Source organism: Conger conger, chromosome 2, assembly GCF_963514075.1.
Source record: "Conger conger chromosome 2, fConCon1.1, whole genome shotgun sequence".
NCBI lineage: Eukaryota > Metazoa > Chordata > Actinopteri > Anguilliformes > Congridae > Conger > Conger conger.
The window spans coordinates 45,022,022-45,042,166 of NC_083761.1; the positions used below are offsets into that span (position 1 = coordinate 45,022,022).

The following is a 20,145-nucleotide window of genomic DNA, read 5'->3' on the forward strand; positions in this document are numbered from 1 at the left end:
CAATTAATTACCCTGGTTCAAGCCTGTACTTGAGGACAGTAAAATCTTTAGGATACCCTTGCAGTCCGCAGCTGTAGTCAGTACTCATACATATGTCCGATAACATATCATTGAGTCAACAAAATCCTGAAACGGATCGGCCCTTGCGTACCCATTGTGTAGTGTGCAAACTAGTGCCATGTGGATCAGGAACAGCTTGGCTTTTAGTTAAGTGTGGCTTTGGGAAATGGTGTGCGTACATGCATGCATTGTTTTATTGTTTTATCTAAGTTTTGTATAGTTAGACTATTATAATTCAGCTGCGTGTAGGTTGCTGATTTATGGCAATATGCTTTAATGCAGGGGTGTCAAACTGAATCTCCAGGGGGCCGCAGTGTCTAGGCCAATTAAGGCCTTGAGAACAAGGCGTGTGGATACTTTAACCAATCAATGACTTGAATGAACCCAGAACACCCCAAAAACCAGTAGACACTACGGCTCTCCAGGACTGGAGTTTGACACCTGTGCTTTAATGTGTGCTTTCTAGGAGGGGTGGTGGAAGAGCCGCAGGAGTATGCGGACATCACAATCAACACCACCAACAAAGTGACGGACCACTACACTGTGCTGGAGAAGCTGGGGGTGTAAGTGCACTTCATGATTGGAACTGTGACTGTGTGGTTTATCAGAGGAGGACACTTTTAGTAGGGCTTTTTTGTTGCATGAACAAAAAGAACCATAAAATGGCAATGATGTTAATGCAATATTATAGAACAGTTTGCCAGATTTTTATTAAGTAAGATGTGGTTCTGCTCAGGTTTCTGTTTAATGACATTGTCATACCCTGGAGCAGATGGCGCCGCAGCAGTTTCTAATGTCAGCGGGTTCAGCGCTTCTTTATGCACACATTTTCCATTTGGAACAGAAGCAAACTACCTGTAAATTAACACCATTAGCTGCTCTGCTAGCATTCAAACTCTAGCTTGCTCATGTTGTATGACACGTAGCCTCAAACTTGTCAAGCAATGATTGAACCGACGTGTTATGCAGTGTTTGTTCAACAGTATCCTGTAGTGCCTACATTGGGAAGCAGTCAAATGCTCGTCGACAGGGCCATGCTCCCTTTAATCCAAGAGGACATTTACCTGTTGCATTATTATATTCCAGAGCTTTTTACATATTCAAAGGCTTGTGTAAATGGAGAACCTTGCTCAAGAGAACAGCAGCTGGGGGTGTGTGGTTGTGCAGTGAATAGGGCTTATAGGAAGTGCAGGAAATCATGCTGGTTTGCATGGCCCTAGATACTGCCTTATTTATGGCCAAACTGCACCGCTTGTCCTTTCAGAGGGAAGTTTGGGCAGGTGTTCCGGCTGACCCATAAGGAGACCGGCCGGGTGTGTGCTGGGAAGTTCTACAAGGCCCGTGGATCCAAAGACAAGGCCGCGGCACGCAATGAGATCGAGCTGATGAACCATCTCCACCACCCAAAGCTGGTGCAGTGCCTGGGGGCCTACGACTGTCGCTCTCAGATCGTCATGGTCATGGAGTAGTGAGTTCCTTGTCCATGGGCTTCTTTTCCTGCCAGTGTAGGAGCATTGGGCCTCATGCAAGAACATAATCATGTTCTTATAAATTCCTCCCTCCTTTTTTAGCTCATACGAGTGTGCCACGTTGGATTCAAGAAACGCACTAAGTTAAGAGAACTGTCCTAAATGAAGAATACAGTATATGCGGTGCTGTAGGTTGTTTCCGTTAGATGGCCAACAGGATTAACAAGGACTAGGGATGACTTGTTTCACTAGTGTGGTTCATTCCTTTTTGGCAAAACATAATATGGTGGACTTTCTCTTTCTCCTAAATGGTGCACTAAAATGCGTTTATGAAAACAAGAGGAGAGAAATAAGCGATGTAGTTGTTGAATCTTGATGCATATCTGCAATGCCTAGTTTGGAAGTTCTGTGTGCCAGGTGAGCTGCAATGACATGCACTGCAAGGCTGTTTACACAATTTGTTTGGCAGGTCGGCACCACTCGTAATTTCTTCCTACCTAAGAAATAAGAAAAAATTGGAATGAGAGAAAATGGGTGAATGCACCAAGTTCTCTTAAATCACTAATTTTAAGAGATTTAAGCGATTGAAGAATGTTTGTTATTACGAGTGGTTCTTGCATGAGGCCCATTGTGTCCTATTTCTAATGTCTGTGTTAGAGGGAAGAGCAAAGCAGATGTTTTGGGAATAAGGCTAACTTTCTATGGATGTTTTAATCTCCAGCTGGGTACACTGACATTGACCCTCTGTGTCTGCAGCATTGCCGGTGGGGAGCTGTTCGAACGCATTGTGGATGAGAACTTTGAGCACACGGAGCCTACGTCTGTGCAATACATGCAGCAGATCCTGGAAGGTGCGCAATACATGCACCAGCAGGACATTGTGCACCTGGACCTCAAACCAGAGAACATTGTGTGCATGAATACAACCGGGTCCCTCATCAAAATCATCGACTTTGGCCTGGCCAGCAAGCTGGGTGAGTATGGTGCTTTTGATGTAACATTCTATATTCCATGTATATTGTACCATGTATTTATTTGGTCCTTTTTAGCACTCGCTCTTATCCATTTCTTCTGGGACGTTCGTTACATATTAATGTTCTCATATGCATGTTTAAATTTTCTGTGTAGTCGGGGCATGTTGGAACAGTTTCAATTCGACAACTGTAATTGGCAGGAATGCCCTAGAACTGTTCTGATGGTCTATAGTCATAGCAAAGACATGCTGCATCTTTCTGAGTGAAAATGATTTGCTCTAATATGTGCATATATTTTTTAATTAAGCTAAAACCTATGAGTGTTACCCGGTCTCCCCTACTGCCATCATATTTAACTCATTTTCATCAGCTGTGCGGTACAGTGAAGGTGAAATTTGTTTTCTCTGGAACTCCCGATTAGTGAAAGTTGAATCTTTTCAATCTGAATGTTCTGTTGCATGCATTCATGTCCCCTTCAGCATGTATGCAACAGACTATCTTGACAGGGTGGAATGTAAACAGGATTGGGTGTGTGCATGGCCATGGCATCTTTTTCTTGTTACTGATTGGATGGGGGGAAAAATAATTGGAGTAATTATACCCATTACTGCAGGGGTGTGGAACTCTATTCCTGCCCCTCCTCCCCAATTTGCTCTTGTTGTAGCTGTCATGTGTTTCAGCATTGGTAAACCGTCAGACCACAGTGAAGCGAATACGAATACAAAACCGTGTTTGTCTTGATGAAAATTTTTTACCATAGTATCAGCTCCCCTAAATGATCTGGATAATCAAATGAGTGCAGTTTGACATGAAATCCAGAAACGGATACAGGCCTCTCTTCTCATCCCTGCATTAGAGTATGTGCCTCATTGTGTCTAAATGCCATGCCTCACAGTAGTGTCCTTTGCAGTGACGGCAGAGGAACAGAAATGGAACAATGTAACCCATCTTTGTAGTCAACATGTTCCTGATTACTTCGGTTAACAGTCCAACAATTGCCCAGCTGAAACAGTAGTGATGCCGCTCATTGTGCCCAGAACTTTGTAGTAGAATTACCCTAGAATCACAAATTTGTAGAGCCTTTTCTCCTATCTAAGCATCATCCGAACTTGTGATTACAGTAAATGCATTCTCCATACCCGCATTCAGGGAATGTTTATACTGTAAAGCTCTACAAATCTAATTTGGACAGTGTCTGAAACCATGAAAGGAACTGACCTATTCACAAACCTTTATTTCACCATGTACTAAAATGCTAATGCAAGCGCTAATGGTGCATTTATTTATTTTTTTGTAATCATCAAATGCATTTTAAGAAAAGGATATTTATATTTTTCTAAAATTGCATGATTACATTATTGAATGAGACTTGGTAAAGAAAGCTTTAATTAATTGCCAATGTGTAATCGTCACACTGGCACTGTTAATCAAGAATCGATTAAAAATGGTGGTTTAATGGTAGAACTCCTGCCTCATTTCTTTTTAACAAAGTGCTGCATGCACCTTATGATGTGAATGACATTTCAGATTAACATGTTGGGTTCCCAGGAAATAACCAGTTTCTACAAGGCTAGAAAAAGAAGAAAATTGAGGGCGGAACAACCTTTGTGATGCAACAATGTTCTTGTTTTTTTATTTACAAATGTATTTATTTTGGAGGCACAAAATGTCAATTTGTGTAGAACCAAGCAACTCTGCTCATACCTACACTCCAGTACTTGGGATATATTGTAACCATATTTCTTTCAGAACCAATGAGAATCTGAACATTTTTAGCACTTTAAATGCAATCATTTGCTCCTTAAGCCAATTGGTATTGCTCATTTAATCAGGTCAGCCTGACTTGGTTCTGTTGCCTCCTTTTCATGAATGCATTGACTGTCCTCTCTGGTTCTTTGTTGTGCAGACCCCAACACTCCACTCATGGTGATGCATGGGACACCAGAGTTTGTGGCACCAGAGGTCATCAGCTTTGAGCCAGTGGGTCCGGCCACAGACATGTGGAGTATTGGAGTCATCTGTTACATCCTGTAAGTGCCTCACAACTTTGCCTTGTATTTGGCACTGACATACCTGGCAGTAGGAAATCTTAGGCTGTATTCAAAACCGCATGCTAGCATATTACTCGTATGTAATTCCTGACTTATTTTCTATGAAATTCAGTATTAGTAGTATACTAAGTATGCAGTTTCTCAGTGGCTCAAATGGACCACTATTTCCCTTTGCTTCGTGGGAACTTGGATGGAATTTGAATGTAATTGATCAAAAGTACCATATTTGAAGCCATGAAGGAGAATGTTATTTTTACTGGTACAGTGACTACATGTGGGAAATGGTTAGCTATGCGACGGCTTCTAAATCCTTGAGCTGTGAGCGCAGGCTGAAATAATGCATCTGATCTGCTAAACAGGGAAAATGGCCGTGTGGGGAAAGGCTGTTGGGAGATTTTATAGTCTGTGGCTGGTGGGCTGCCTGGTAGGCAATAGGCTCCAAACCTCTTGCATCTCCAGCTTCCATTTCAGCCTTGGTGCAATACATGAATTAAAATGAAGAAATGTATGACATTCAAAAATTATAATTGTGTACTTTTTACCTTCACAAGGGAAATGGGGGTTATTCGCAAATCATAATGAAATTAATGCGTGGAAATGTGTTTGAGGATATTTGATGAAAAAAATATTTAACTGGAAAAACGGTTTTACATCCTGAAAGTGAAAAGATTTAATGTGATTTTTCCATGACATGAGGCACTTGCAAAGACAGGTCAGTTTTCACCCTCTAGACAGCACTTGTGGTCAGATGGAGGCCATTAGGTTTTGTCTCATACTCATACTCATTCTCTCACTCTCACTCACTCTCTCAGCCTGAGCGGTGAGTCGCCATTCCAGGGAAACAGTGACGACGAGACTCTGGCCCTGGTTACTGCAGCACAGTGGGAGTTTGAGGAGAGCTTCGAGGAGATCACTGACCAGGCCAAGGACTTCATCAGCGGCCTGTTGAAGAAAGATATGAGGTCAGTGTGCAGACTCAATAGAGCCGTTTCCTGTTCCCTGCTGTTACGAGCTGTTCAATCGGGGGCAGCCAGTAGGAACAGCCTGTAGCCTTGTGGCTAAGGTACATGAAAGTTTGGTGGCTCAAGCCCCGGTGTAGCCACGATAAGATCCACACAGCTGTTGCGCCCTTGAGGCGCAACAGGCCCTTAACCCTGCTTTGCTGCAGGGGGGATTATCCCCTGCTTGGTCTTAATTAATGAACTGTAAGTTGCTTTGGATAAATGCTTTGGCTAAATAAGAAACTTTATTTTATAGGCAACGGCTGTCTTGTGAAAAAGCCATGGCCCACCCCTGGATGGCTGCCTTTGTGTCAGCAGACCCCCGCTCTACCAAGTCTCTGTCCAAGGAGAAGATGAAGAAGTTCCTGGCCAAACAGAAGTGGAAGGTACAAAGGCTTTGGCTGGCTTGTCTCAAAAGGTGTCTGGATATATTGGCACATCTGCGATATTCCCACCCACGTCCGTGGTCCTATCTCCATACCCGTTTCTTCTCTTCCCCAGAAAACGGGGAAGGCTCTGCTGGCACTGAAGAGGATGGCTCTCCTGTCCAATAAATCAGATGTGACTGACTCCCCTGCCAGCCCTGGAGAAGGTAAGGCCCTGAATACTCTGTAGTGTCCTGCCTCTCTTCCTTCCTACATTTCACAGAACTGAAGTACTTAAAGCCTGATGCTTGATCAAACCTCCTTATGGAGGGGCCGTACGATACTGCCCGGAGACTCTGTACGGTGCTTGCCTTCATGGTTCCAACCGTTCAGTCCATTAGCACGCTACAGAGACAATGGATCAATACGGAGCATGCTGTACGGTTACACTTTTTTGGATGTTTTTGCTCCGTACGGACCCTCTGCCAGCCCCTCCGTGCAGAGGCTAAAAAATCAAGCATGCATCAGGCTTAACTTAAGATCAGACTATAGATGAGGTAGTTTTCAGACATGGGCCATGTCTGCATGCTGTGACCTGCCCCACACCATTGCTGTGGTTTTCATTGAGGGTGTCGTGTTCTCTGCACGCAGACTCGACCCTGACTCCGGAGGCAGAGCAAGCCTTGCAGTCTCTGGAGGAGCAGCTACAGTGTGAGCCACGGTTCTCCCAGGCCCTGAAGGACCAGACCCAGCCACAGGGTGCCACAGTCCAGTTCCCCTGCCATATACAGGGTACAGTGCATCCGTTCCAGCGCCTCTCTCTGACCAGAGGTTTCCCTCCCTCTAGTGACCTCTGCTGGCCAATAGTTCTGCCTTTTCCTTTTGATTAAATATGTATGTTTATATGAAGTGACAGTTCAGTTTTGAAGTAACAAGCCCTCCCATCTATGTACACACATCATTCATTTAAAAAAAAACAAGCAATGGCAGCAAAAGAAGGTGGTCTCAATGATGTATGTTGAATCCGATTCATATATTTACCAAGAAATCTCATTATTTCCCTTAGTCCCTTTCCAGAAAGTAATAGCCCTAGCTTTATTGACTGTACCTGCTGACCTTTTCATCATGACAATATCTTTAAAAGACCATAACCAAGTGTGAAGATAATGTCGGGGTAACCCCTGTCTCTTCTTACCACCGCCTGCCTTTGTGTTCCACAACAGCATATTCCAAGCAACACAACCCAGAAAATGGCATGTGTGATTTCAAATGAACTCTTTTAGTCCCAAGCCAAATGTGAAGTGGCTTCATCCAAATTCATCCAAAGGGCTTTTGGCTTTGGTTGAGAATTCAGAAAGTTGAGTAATTAGTGGGGTTTTAATAGGGGCTGAAAACAATAGTCTTAGGGACGGGGATAAATTGGGATTTCACGGTAGTTTTGTTTGAGCGCCGTATAACACTCTTGGGACTGAAAGGGTCAAGAAATGCATGTGAAAATGAATTCTTCAGAAGAATATATATTTGCTGATGTGAAGAGTTTCTCATTCATTATCTGAAATATTTTAATGTGGTTTATTCTGACTGGCTTCCCCTCTCCTACCCACCTTGGACTTTCCAAAACAGGGTATCCTGACCCTGAGGTTCTGTGGTTACGGGGAGAGGAGCCTGTGGAGGAGTCCTCCTGTGTGCAGATCGACTATGAGGAAAATGGCCGCTGCACCCTGGTCCTGTCTAATGTGAGGGCGGCAGACTCTGGGGTCTACACCTGCAAAGCCACCAACAGCCTTGGGGAGGCATTGTGCTCATGCAAACTCACAGTGACTGGGAGGCTTTAAGAAAGTGGTTGCATACACAGACAAATGGACATGGGCTCACACACACAGACACACAGACGGCTAGGCTCTTGCATGCCCATGGACATTCACACACAGACCGTAGGATATTAGCACACGTAGTCCAGGCATTCCAGAGTTGTGATTTCTGTGGAATTCCATTCAGACCACATAGGATGGTGGGATGGTAACTTTCCACAGTGTTTTTTCAGTTGAACTCACACCGCACAAGTTTACATGCATATTTATTCGCTTTTATCTTTCACCTATGATTCATGCAAAGTCTGAAGCAACTTTCTTTCCTTGCAAGCTTGATGTATGTTCCAAAGAATTTTAAATATGTAACCAATAACTTGTGTAATAATAATAATAAAATGTATTTGTGTAATGGCATGTTTCTGTAATTTTACAATCAGTTGTGTTCTACAGGTAATATGACTTAAAAGGTGTCAATTTAAAAGGTGGCTATTTGATACAGTGGGCCCCCTTGATAAATATGCACAAATCATGCTGTAAACTTTATTAATTATCCAAGCGAATCAACCAAAGTCTTACATTTTCAAATGGAAAAATGATTTCTCCCAGAAAACAGGTTCCACAATTATTGGCACCCCTGGTTTTATACTTTGTGCAAACACCCCTGGCAAAGATGACAGCAGTGAGTCTTTTCCTATCATTTGGAATAAGGTTAGATGGTGCATTCTGACCATTTGACCATTCCTCCATGTAGATATTTTCAGAATCATTGATATCCTCTTCAGTTCAGACCACAGGTGTTTCATGGGATTTAAGTCTGGAGACTGAGATGGTTGTGGTCCACACCATTTTTGTGTGGATTTTAATGTACGTATGCTTGGAGTCTTTGTCCTGCTGAACAATCTACTTACAACCAAGACTCGGTGTCCTCGCAGAGGCAATCAGATTTTCTGCCAAAATTTCCTAGTACTTTAACTGTAATTAATTGTGCAAAACATCAATGACCGACCACCATATTTGGCCGTAGGTATGAGGTGCTTCTCCTTGTATGCAGTCCATTTTGCGGCCAAACATGTTGATGGTGTGTATGGCAAAAACGTCTCATCTCACCATAGCACTCTTGCATTCATAATTCTAATGAGGTTTGGGAAACTTAATGTGTCTGTGCCAACCTTCCAAAGAGTTTGTATTGGTTTTATTTATTTTCTTTACTTTTTTTATTATATATAGACTTGTTGACCCCAAGACACAAGCAATCTGCACCCGTATACTGGAAGTAGGAATGGAGGTGTGTTCTGAAGTGGTGTGTTTGTGACACAAGCAATGATGGTTAAGAGTGGAAGGCTACAGTGATCACATGTCAGACAAAATATACACAATATGTACAAGATAAATATAATATATACAGAGAATACTGTGGTAGCGCATGTCAATAATCAACAGGTAGACAAAAGACGTTAATACATACAATACATTGTTATGGAGACTGGTGTCAAGAAGGGAAAGGTGCTGTCCACCATGTCAGCATGCAGGACAGAAACCGTAGACTCATGGATAAGTAGACTATGGTAGACTTTGTGAACAGAGCGTAGATCAAGAACGTAATCCAGAAACAGGCTATGGTCAAAATCCAGGCAGATGGGTATATCCAGGGTAATCAGAGAGTAATTGGTAAAACAGTAATTGGTTCAAAAACCAGGTAGGCAGATCAAAACAGGCGAGAGTACAAACAGGGAATCCTAAAACATGGGGAGTAAATATAAGGGGGGAAAAAAAGGAAAAGAGCCCTGTGCAAAAGTCTGGGAACTCTTGGATTATTCTTTGTTACTTTTTAAAAAGATGATTACTAAGGCACAGGCCCAGGTGATTTACTTGTTTGGGCTTCAATGAGTCAGTTGAGTATAATTATGTCATGCCATGCCTTCTAAGGTATCCAACTGCAGTGGTCGTTTTGTCTGGTGTTAACAACTATGGGTTCCTCTAAACAGGAAGATGGTTCATTTCCACCAAGGAGAGGGTATAAAAACTTGCGTGTTGCTTCAAACTACCTGGTTTCACTGTCAGGAGCATTATTAGAAAATGGAAGAAAAATGGAACAGCTGAAATCAAGGCAAGGTCTGGAAGACCAAGAAATATTTCAGATAGAATGGCCTGAGACCTGGTGAGAAATGTTCAGGGGAAACTACACCACTGCAAAAGAGCTGCAAAAGAGTAACAAAACCAAAATGGAACTTTTTGGCCACTACCAAAGGAATGTTTGGAGAAAAACAGGTGAAGCCATGAAGCAATTAGCATAAATCCCCGCCCATGAATAGACAATGATTACCATATAAGGAGGTGTAGACGCATCCAGTCGACCTGTCAGTCATCATGGCGCAAACAAGGAAAGAGAGAGAAAGAAAAAAAAACTTTTCCGAAGTGGAGATCGAAATCATTTTGGGTGAAGTGGAGTTTTACTATTTTATTTTATTTTCTTCTATCAGTAGTGGTGTTGTGACAGGGACAGGCAAAGCGAAGGCCTGGAAGGAGGTGACAGATGCTGTTAATGTTGCCTCTGTAGACAATAGAACCATATCCGAGGTTAAACGTAAATGAAACTGACATGAAACTGGAGGCAAAGAAACGCATGAGCATCAGCCACAGGAGGAGGAGGCTCACAGGCACAAATATCACCTGCTGACGAGCGCATCGCTGGTATTATTGGGGAGACCTCTCTGTCAGGAATTATACCTGACGGAGACACTGACATGCCTCCACTAGAGACAACATCAAACCCAGATGGTAAGGCGATAATTGTTGTATCATAATACATTCTGAAAACCATCACTGATAGCTTAGTGGTTAGTATAGTTTAACCTAGGTTGTACAGTCCCACCAAACAAACAGAACATTTGTGGGGGTTTCTCTTCAGATTGAATGAAGTGGAAACGGGAAACCAGTAATGTTATATTGTGCATAATGGTGCGTAATGGATATCAGTGTCGGAATGTAGAGCTATTTAACATTCATTTCAAGAAAGGATACGGATAACATATAGCCCACTGCAGTTTTGTATGCATCGTCTTCAAATTATTTGAATCTTAATAGCCTAAAGCTCTGTTTTATACTGTACAGCTCCAAATAAGTCAGCCTGCAGCCAACGTAAATTAAACATTTTTCAAATAAGATTTATTTAATGTTTCTTTCAAATGAAAAAAGAGCCACACATAAAACGAAAAAAAACAAACGTTGTCTCATATTTCTAGCTGGCGAGTGCTCCTCCCATGATGTGGCTCCACCACCTGCTGCCACCGCTGCTGCTCCTGCTGCACCCAGGTACCGAGGCCGAAGAGGTGATCCGGCTGTCCTTACAGATGAGGTCCTGAGGAATCAAGAAAGTCTACTTACAGCAGTCAACCAAATCAACACGTCCCTCCAAGAAATTAACACCAGCTTGAAGGAAATCTGCAAGGCACTTTTGCGTCCTCAACAATAAAGTGTTATGTTGTCAGTATTGTGTGATGTCTGTGTTTATCCTGGGAAAACACTTATTTACTACAAGATAATCAAGCTACTCTCTTTTACTCTGATAATTAAATATAGCCTATTTGTATACATTTTAAAGAGCATGACATGAAAATGAACTGAGGTAGCCTACTGAAACAGGATGTATATAAATATAAAACAAAATACAAATGAAACTAACTTTTTGCAAAGCTTGTCGCCCCTAAAATGTGCACAGCTTATTCAGTCTTAGCAACACTTACCTTAAAATTGCTCTACAAGTCGCTGGCGTGTCTGTATAGCAGCCGCATTTCGAGGCCCAAGAGCTGGTTCCGGAGGCAGTCGTTCCTCTGCATTGGGGACTTCAGGCAGGGGAAGGCCCTGTTTAATGGCCACATTGTGCAGGACACCTTCCCGGGTGCATAAAGAAGGGTACCACCTTTATTGTCCAGGCAGATCCATCTTGCCTTCAAGATCCCGTTTGTGCGCTCCACAACGGCCTGAGTAGCAGCGTATGTCTCATTGTATGCCAGCTCCTGTGATGTCTGCGGGTTGGTCAGTGGGGTCATATGCCACGGCGTCAGTGGGTAACCCCTATCTCCTATGGATATAGAAGGGTAAGTCCATATATAAAACACACATGCAATTGTATAGGCAGGCTATATTCTTACCAATGAGCCAGCCGTTCCTCACAGCTCCATCCTCCAAACGCGTGCCAGGATAAATGCATCATGCGTCCCACCAGGCCACCGTGCCACAACGTTTAACAGCATACACTTTGCATCACAGATCAGTTGCACATTAACGGAATGAAAGTTTTTCCGGTTTATGTAAGCAAATGCATCACAAAGAATGTGTAATCTATTGAGTCGATTTACATAGATAATTCACAATCATGAACCTAATCTGGATCTTAAACCTGCTAATTGCCAACTAATTTAACTAAATGTGTTATATTTTTAATTGTTTGTCATGTTCATATCACATGTTTCAAAGGCATCTGCGTATTGTTTACATAACAGAGCGCAATATGAATAAAAATGTAAATTTCCAATAGTGACAAGCATTATTTATGTGCATTCTTGAATTTACACAAGCACTACGCGTGGTCAGCAGCAGGTGTAGATTTTGTTAGAAGCTACGAAAAGATCGGAGCTACTAAAATATTGATGAAAATTTCCCTCTACTCACATTTTACACACAAATTTGTTCTGCTCACGTTTCATGAATGAGACCCAGTGTCTTGTAGTTACGTGTAGTGCACACCATGTAATAATGGTATAAAATGTGGTTCCTTGGAATTTGCATAGAACAGTAAAATATATATTAATTAAAGCATTAGCGTGCAATAAATATCATAAAAAACTAAATCAGGTCCTAAAGCATTTCATATCATTGGTATGTATAATGCAGTACAATGTCATTCTTGTATTGGCTTTGTAAATACCATATAATGTAATATAATATATTTATTTACTTTTGTACACATTGTTACTGTGTATTAACCATGATTTTACACAGTTAATAGACTGACTAAAGTTAAGTTTTTAGTTTACATCATGGCTGTCATACTCCATGTCTTTTCCGTTCTGCCGTTTTCCGTTCTGTGTATGATGTCTGCCTTTTATGTCCGCCCTCACCTTCCGTAATCCATTAATTCATTCCTTCACCCCTTCATTTCACCTGTGCCTTATTTACCTGTTCCGCACATGCAAGCATGTTTGTCTTTTCAGTTCAATCACCAGTGTATATACCTGTATATACCTGTATATTTTCGTCAGTTCTCTGCCAGATTGTTATGTGCTTGTCTTTAACTCTCCAGCATTTTCTGGATTGTCGGATCTGTGTATTGACCCTATTTGTGTACCCTGACTTTGTTTCTTAGAAAGTCTTCTGATTCTGTTTCCGTTTTGATCTGTTGGTGTCAAATTCTGACTGAACTTTTCTGGATTTCTCTTTGTACCTTTGCTTGGTCGGACTGCCTATTTGTGTACAAGCTCTTGTTTCTGACATCGACTCCGTTTTGTTTTACTTTTATTGCATCTGTCAGCTGGCTATCAACCCCTGCCTGTTTTACCACTCTCAAAGTTAATAATGACTCCTATTCTACGTATTCTCTGGTTGCGATTGGTTCTTCAGCCCTGGTGTCTGACAGTGATAGCATGGCGTGAAAGGGGAAACGGTATTTATTGAATACTTCAGTCTCTCACACATGCAAGCACATGCATGCCTGCATTCACCTATACAACCACAGACATGCACACACACACCCAGACTAGTCACATCAGTCACACACATATACACACCATCATCCTCAACCTCACATAAGCCTACAGAATATATAAACTGTATAACTATACAGGTGAACCCAATAAAATGACAAACCCTGCATATATTTGTTTAAATAAAACATCCACATAAATCTTTTTTTTTTTTTTTGTAAAACCTGCAAATAGAGATACATGGACATATCGGCACACTATGCAGCATATGCCTTTTAACACATGGTGTCCACTACAGTGGACAGATGCTTTTTCAGTCACAGAAAAAAGACAACAACAATAATACAATAAAGATTTGGATTAAAGAATTCATTATGTCTTATGTAATTGACACACTTTTTTAATTTTTTTTCCCAATCTGGGTATAGAATATAAGCATTTAACAGATATTCTGGAGGTACGTGGTGTGTCTCCACGTTCCTGCGCCATGTATGATATCATAGCTCAAACAGACAATGATACATATCAAATTATAGGCAAGACTTAAGGGAGTCCAACCACTGGTGCTTTAGGCATGAAATTATTAAATTATTACAAATGGTTTCTAAATATCTGTCCAGTACGGGCAGTAGTATAGTGTTATTCAACAGATGACAGATGGGCTGGTCCGTGCTATAGGGAAAAGTACAACAGTGAAATCATTCTTTAAGAAAAAATGTTTTATCTGAAACCCAGTCAAGAAAGGAATGAATACCAAAGGACTGGATTCCTGGCTGGGGTGCAGCTTTGCACAATCGATGTCCACGTCTCCCGAGCAAGTGCATAAATAGTAAAAGTAAAAAAGCCTGCTGCTGTTTGTAATGTATTTTCCACATGGAGGTCTCAGGATAGCAATCTGGCTTTAATAAATAAACCTATGTTGGAAAGCACTGGGTGTACTGACCAGCACTGCTCCTACTTCCTGCTGTGCTTAAAGTAGGAGGCTGGGTCAACTAAGTGTTATGGAACAAGAACCCATGGTATATCGTGGATATTGGCACAGCTAGGGGGGACACTGGCAGATAACGTGCAGGTATTGAAATAACTTTAGTGTTATAATTTGCTTCGCCAGGGTTTGGTGGTCTTGCTGGTATCTTGATCCGAGGATGTTGCCTTAAATGTTTTTTTGTTCCTGCTCCTTTCCAAATGAAAGGACACTTTCAACTCATTTTACTTAACTTTACATTGGTAGGCTACTAGAGGTGCGATAATGATAACATTAAGTTACGTTCATTTCGATTACAAAGTAGATAACGGTGATCTACAAACCCAGAATATTCCATTTACCTGTGAGTATATCGTGGGTATTGGCACGGTTGGAACGCAAACTGTATAATTGTTCTTATGGCAAGTTCTCTGAGGTAAGGCCACTGCACTCTGGTATGGCACTTGATTTGTGCAAAAGCTGGCTATTCCCAATCCTTGGCTGACACTCTGCTAGGTTGGAGATTGACAACTGGTTGACCACAATGTTGATGTTAAACAAGGGAGCCCATGCATTGAACTAACACAGGGAAATGGGGCCCACATTGTTCATAATGTAGGCCTATCTGATATTAATTAACTTTCAATATCCTCTTCATATTATCATATTATTATTAAACTAAATTGTTATTAGAATTAAATGTTATTACCTCCAGTTCCATCCGAGACAGAATTCAGTACACCGAAGACCAGGGTTCACACCCCAGTGCTGCCAGATCCGAGTATGGCTGACACATAAGGGAGCATCAACAATTGGGGGGAGGGAAAGGATCACTGCATGCAAGCATCCCCGATCGCCACGTAATCACGGCCTGGGGCTAGAGACACGTGTCGTTCCCATTCCAGCTGCCAAGGCAGGGTTGTGATGGTGTTTCCTCAATAACACATGGGAATTGATGATAAACAGGGCACAATCGGCCACTAAATAGGGAGAACATAGCTTGGCAGGTCATAGCAAAATACCGCTTGGCCTGCTGATAGAGACGTTATTTTATCACAAACAGTTAAATCACCAAGTCAAAGTCATGTATATCTTTAAAAGTAGCCTAGTGTATTTAGGCCTATTTTAATGCACGTAATTGTGTGCACATTTAATAAATCATTTTGTTTTCACTTCTTGTGGATATCTGGAGCAGCAATACCACGTTGAATTGCTTTTGATAAAAAACGATTTCAGTCTAATGTGAGAGCGAATAAGGGAGAGACAGAGAGAGATGTTTTACATTTATTTTTAATATGTTTGCTGTTTGCATGCAAAGAAAATACTGTACTTGTTTGTTACAACCAGTCCAACATCATTCCCAGACCAGTGAATAAAGATGTAACATCATTAAGACCTAATTAACTATGCCAATTCAGAACCAAAGTAAATGCACACATATGAGAGGCTACTAGAAGAGAAACATAAACAAGAATATATTCAGCGCAAAGCTTTTATTTATTAGCACGTTTTTACTTTTGTATTGCATACTTTAGTTTGCTTGCTTTCTAAGAATGGCAAGCTGAATCGTTTGGTTCTACAAACACTTCTCCATTTACTTTGTAATTTAGTGCTTTCCAATTCAGAACATTTCCTGGTGGAAATGCAAAGCCATTCATGTAAGTCTGGATTTCACAAGGATTAAGAACATAATTCCACATGTGGACATCTGAAAGGTCTCCAACAAAACACTGATTTGGATCAAAGCCCCCACCATAACTGTCCTGATCTTGGCCAAGGATTATGCTAGGAGTTGAAGCTGCAATAACTCCTGTGTAGATCTTTGCCTTTATACTGCGCTTTCCATTCACCCACACTTGAGTAAATCCGGTTTTACCGTCCCAGGTCCAGCAGACCGAATTCTTTTCGTTTTGATTGTCTGGCATCCCCAGGAATTCATGAAGTTCACTATCGACATGCAAACTATATTTTCCTTTTTCTGGGTAATACAGCAAAAAATCATTGTTTCTTGATGGTGTGGCCAGGGAGAAGAGGGAATGTGCTCTTCCATTCTCAGGGAAGAATCTCAGGCAGAGTGTCACAGCTGAATAAGGTCCATCCACATCAGGCGTGAGCGTTGCATATCGAGTAATAGACTCCGATGGAAAGGTAAAAGCTTTCCCTGTAAGATCTGTTGGGGTTTCAAAGAGTAGAAAAGGCTATTTTAATAGATTTCAATGGCCACTGCTGAAAATAATATGAATCCTGAAGTCACTAGTCACAATTGTTTGGCATGAATGTTGCATGTATGCGTAGAACAATCATAACAATCCTTCAAAATTACCTTCTGACTTTGTAGAGCTGCCAAAGAGCAGGATGAGTAAAACCACCAGCTTCTGCATCATCATAGATCCTGCACAAATTCTATTTGAAAAGAAAATATATTTTGTGTCTTTTCTTGTCTCACATTTAGATCATACCAGTGCAGTTAACTTCTTCCAAAGACTATATCCTTACTAGAGCTTGGCTACATTAACCTGTACACTACAGGTAGTACCAGTAGTCTCCACAAGATTCAGTCACAGGCTGAATTCAAACAACATATTGAGTGTAATTACTATCCTCAAATATGTACGCCATCGAGCAACATTATCAAGAAATAAACTTTAAAGCAATTTAAAATAATCAAACCATGCAATTAACACTGACTATTTTGCTGTGAGTTGAAAAAGGAAAAATACTTACCGATCCAAAAACTATTTTTACTTTGTTCATATGTTTTAAATTACATGGGCTGGAGTATTTATAGGCTGATTGTTTCACTGTGCACACATGTAATTATTAACTTTTTGGCTTTATAACCGCAAATGGAGGATTATGGGAATATGATTGCCACAGCCTTTTTTGTGTCAAGAGAAACATCTATTTTATTTCTCTCTCCATGACTTTAACAAACTGTTGTCTTTATCACAGACAGTTTGGCAGAATGGTAAGATATAATTTACTGATCCCCTTCAACATCCTATGACTTAATCAATACAGTGCCTTATTTATAAAAAAGATGTGTAGGTTCTACATTCAAATATGGTGGCTGTGAAGGGCAAGACAAATTAATTAATCAGAAAACAGCCATCCATCCATCCATCCATCCATCCATTATCTGAACTCGCTTATCCTGAACAGAGTCGCAGGGGGGCTGGAGCCTATCCCTGCATACATTGGGCGAAAGGCAGGAATACACCCTGGACAGGTCGCAAGTCCATCGCAGGGCACACACACCATTCACTCACACACTCATACCCACGGGCAATTTAGACTCTCCAATCAGCCTAACCTGCATGTCTTTGGACTGTGGGAGGAAACCGGAGTACCCGGAGGAAACCCACACGAACACGGGGAGAACATGCAGACTCCACACAGAGAGGCCCCGGCCGACGGGGATTTGAAGCCAGGACCTCCTTGCTGTGAGGCGGCAGTGCTACCCACAGCACCATCCGGTGACGCCCATCAGAAAACAAAAACAATTAATAACACACAGAGAACACAACAACAACATAGAAACACAACTCAGAAAGTATGCATAGAATGATCATAACAATCCTTCAAAATTATCTTCAGACATTGTAGAGCTGCCAGAGAGCAGGATGAGCAAAACCACCAGCTTCTGCATCATCATAGATCCTGCACAAATTCTATTTGAAAAGGAAACACATTTTCTCACTTATATTGTATACACTTATAATTTGGGGGATGTGCAAAAAGGATCAGTTCAGATGTTCCTCATCTAGCATAGTTCCTACCAACCAAATAACTAAGCACCAATCAAAATTTATACACCAACCAACAGGGTGCTATTTCACAGGGATTATCAAGTGTGTGCGTTCCTTCACCAGTGTTTTCTTAAGTGAGTAACCGTTGTGGTCAGCTCAGAGTTCCATGACCACAAGCCTTACTTGCCAACCATCTCCAGAACAATACACTGCCAATGCATTAATCATCTATACCACCACTGCACTGAACAATGATACTGCCAAACAATAGTACGCACCATGTACAGGCTGCCAGTACCACAGGGGCCTCCCTGGTAATTAAGGTTGTGATAACCCCACTAGCGCTGTTAATGCATGCTCAGTGCCACCGGTGCCAATATAATTTCACAGAACACAATTACAACACAGACAATTTAGAAACACAACATTTCCGTGACCGCAACAGAGACTAGTTGTACTTGTACTGTAATCTTAGGTCCTCCATCTCTTAGTTTGGAATTTATAACTGCTCAGTCTCTCAATCATAAACCCCTCCTGCTGAACTAATTTTCAACCAATGAGCTTGAATTATTGTAAAGCTATACAATGAGTATTGGTCATCAACTGTATATTTTGAAACCTGAATTTAAGGACTATAAACACGGGCAGAGGCTGAGTCAACATGTCAGTGAGCCTTATGATAGAAGGGGATTTACAGTGGTCTTAAAGAAAAAAATTTTTAACACAAAAATCTTACCTTTTGTACTTTTCATGAGGCATACAGTACAATGAAAAAGCCTGAGCTCCAGCCGTGGTGGTGGTCTTGCCATCATACACCAAGCTTAGTTGAAGACTAAGACTTCCTTTACAAATGGCACATTTATTATCAATACATTTGTTACAGATGTTACAGTGGGAAATAATTGTTGTTTAATGTGAACCATGGACACTGGAAAACGATAACTCACATATGAACTGCCATATAGGCTAGGCTATGTTTCACTAATCAGAAATGTGACTGAATTAGCGTGTGAGATATGCAACTAACATATGTACGGCCCTATGGAATCGGCGATCGCGGAATCACGGAGGATTTCACGGAATTGGGACAATAACACTGAATTCTGAGTTATCGCGGAATGGCGCAGAATTCTTCACTGCGTCTTGAAGACAGGCATTAACATTACATAGTCCACGTTAGCACGTTTTGTGACGCTACAACGCACGTTTAACTAGGATAGCGCGCCGGTTCCAATACAACCACCTGAAATAAGAAATCAATGAGATCATAGCTAGCTGAGGAGAACAAAACACTGCCATTACGAAAAGCTACAAGAAAGATTACTATGAATCCGGTGGAATTATATTTAGCAAACACTGCCATTATTCGGTAGACTGGACCAGAAAAGATACGTGTAAGACAAAATAACCCAAACTTCAGTGCAGACAACACTCGCCAGTAGCCTGAAATCCGTCCATTTATGGTGAAGCATTGTCGGCAGGGGGGAGCGTTGTCCGAAAATGAATTCTCATTATGGCAGATTCATTTACCCAGGGTGTTCTAGCAACACATGGAGCGGTTGCTGACGAATGTCCGTTGTTGTTGACGAAACGACAGACAACAGAGACTGTAGTGTTTTGAACATCGTCATCGGTAAGTTTGCTATTCAAACTACTGTAACGTGCGTTTCACAATTACTGTGATGCACTCAAGATTTAAATACTGTTGGTCAAAATAAATGTTGACATTGCGTACGTATTTAAAAAATACATCAGACTAGGCTACAGTATAATGTAGTGTATAGTAGGCTATCACAGGATCAATAAATAGAGGAAATAATAAGTAAGTGCCTTACCATTATATATCACAATGTCAGTCAGAGATGGGTAGAGGCATGAACTTTTAAAGGACATCCCTTTCAGTTTTTCTGATTTATTTTAAACAAATTATATATATATTTTTTATTATTTAACTATTTAATTATTTTGTTATTGCACTGGACTGAACTGAACTGAATTG

General features: G+C 41.3%; 2 protein-coding genes across 4 annotated transcripts in view; one reads left to right on the forward strand and one right to left on the reverse strand.

Moving 5' to 3' along the window:
- The window catches only part of mylk5 (myosin, light chain kinase 5), a 39,067-nt gene extending 30,927 nt beyond the window's left edge, over positions 1-8,140 (forward strand). For 2 of the 3 annotated variants that reach the window (XM_061232332.1, XM_061232333.1), the window contains exons 15-23: positions 527-623; positions 1,325-1,528; positions 2,286-2,503; positions 4,410-4,533; positions 5,367-5,516; positions 5,812-5,941; positions 6,057-6,147; positions 6,572-6,712; positions 7,544-8,140. In XM_061232332.1, coding sequence (XP_061088316.1) covers positions 527-623; positions 1,325-1,528; positions 2,286-2,503; positions 4,410-4,533; positions 5,367-5,516; positions 5,812-5,941; positions 6,057-6,147; positions 6,572-6,712; positions 7,544-7,755 — 1,367 coding nt within the window. In that variant the 3' untranslated portion in view covers positions 7,756-8,140. Of the gene's footprint in view, positions 1-526; positions 624-1,324; positions 1,529-2,285; positions 2,504-4,409; positions 4,534-5,366; positions 5,517-5,811; positions 5,974-6,056; positions 6,148-6,571; positions 6,713-7,543 lie in introns of those variants that run through there. The other variant, XR_009708093.1, reaches the window with a different exon arrangement.
- A 7,531-nt stretch (positions 8,141-15,671) lies between these two features.
- LOC133122599 (C-reactive protein-like) lies at positions 15,672-19,736 on the reverse strand. Its single transcript, XM_061232650.1, has 4 exons — positions 18,883-19,736; positions 17,711-17,854; positions 16,721-16,800; positions 15,672-16,567 (listed from the first exon to the last, which is right to left on the reverse strand). Exons 1-4 carry the CDS (start codon positions 18,903-18,905, stop codon positions 15,945-15,947), a joined length of 870 nt encoding a protein of 289 aa, XP_061088634.1. The 5' UTR covers positions 18,906-19,736; the 3' UTR covers positions 15,672-15,944.
- Positions 19,737-20,145: the final 409 nt, after the last annotated feature.

Bases quoted from the DNA above. Each gene is read 5' to 3' on its own strand.
- LOC133122599 (XM_061232650.1), bottom strand. From the start codon at position 18,905: ATGCCTCATGAAAAGTACAAAAG. The intron at 16,801-17,710 runs GTTAGGCTGATT...CTTTTCAAATAG, and splicing joins CACAGTCCAAAGACATGCAG to AATTTGTGCAGGATCTATGA. The intron at 16,568-16,720 runs GTAATTTTGAAG...AAACCCCAACAG, and splicing joins CAGCTCTACAAAGTCAGAAG to ATCTTACAGGGAAAGCTTTT.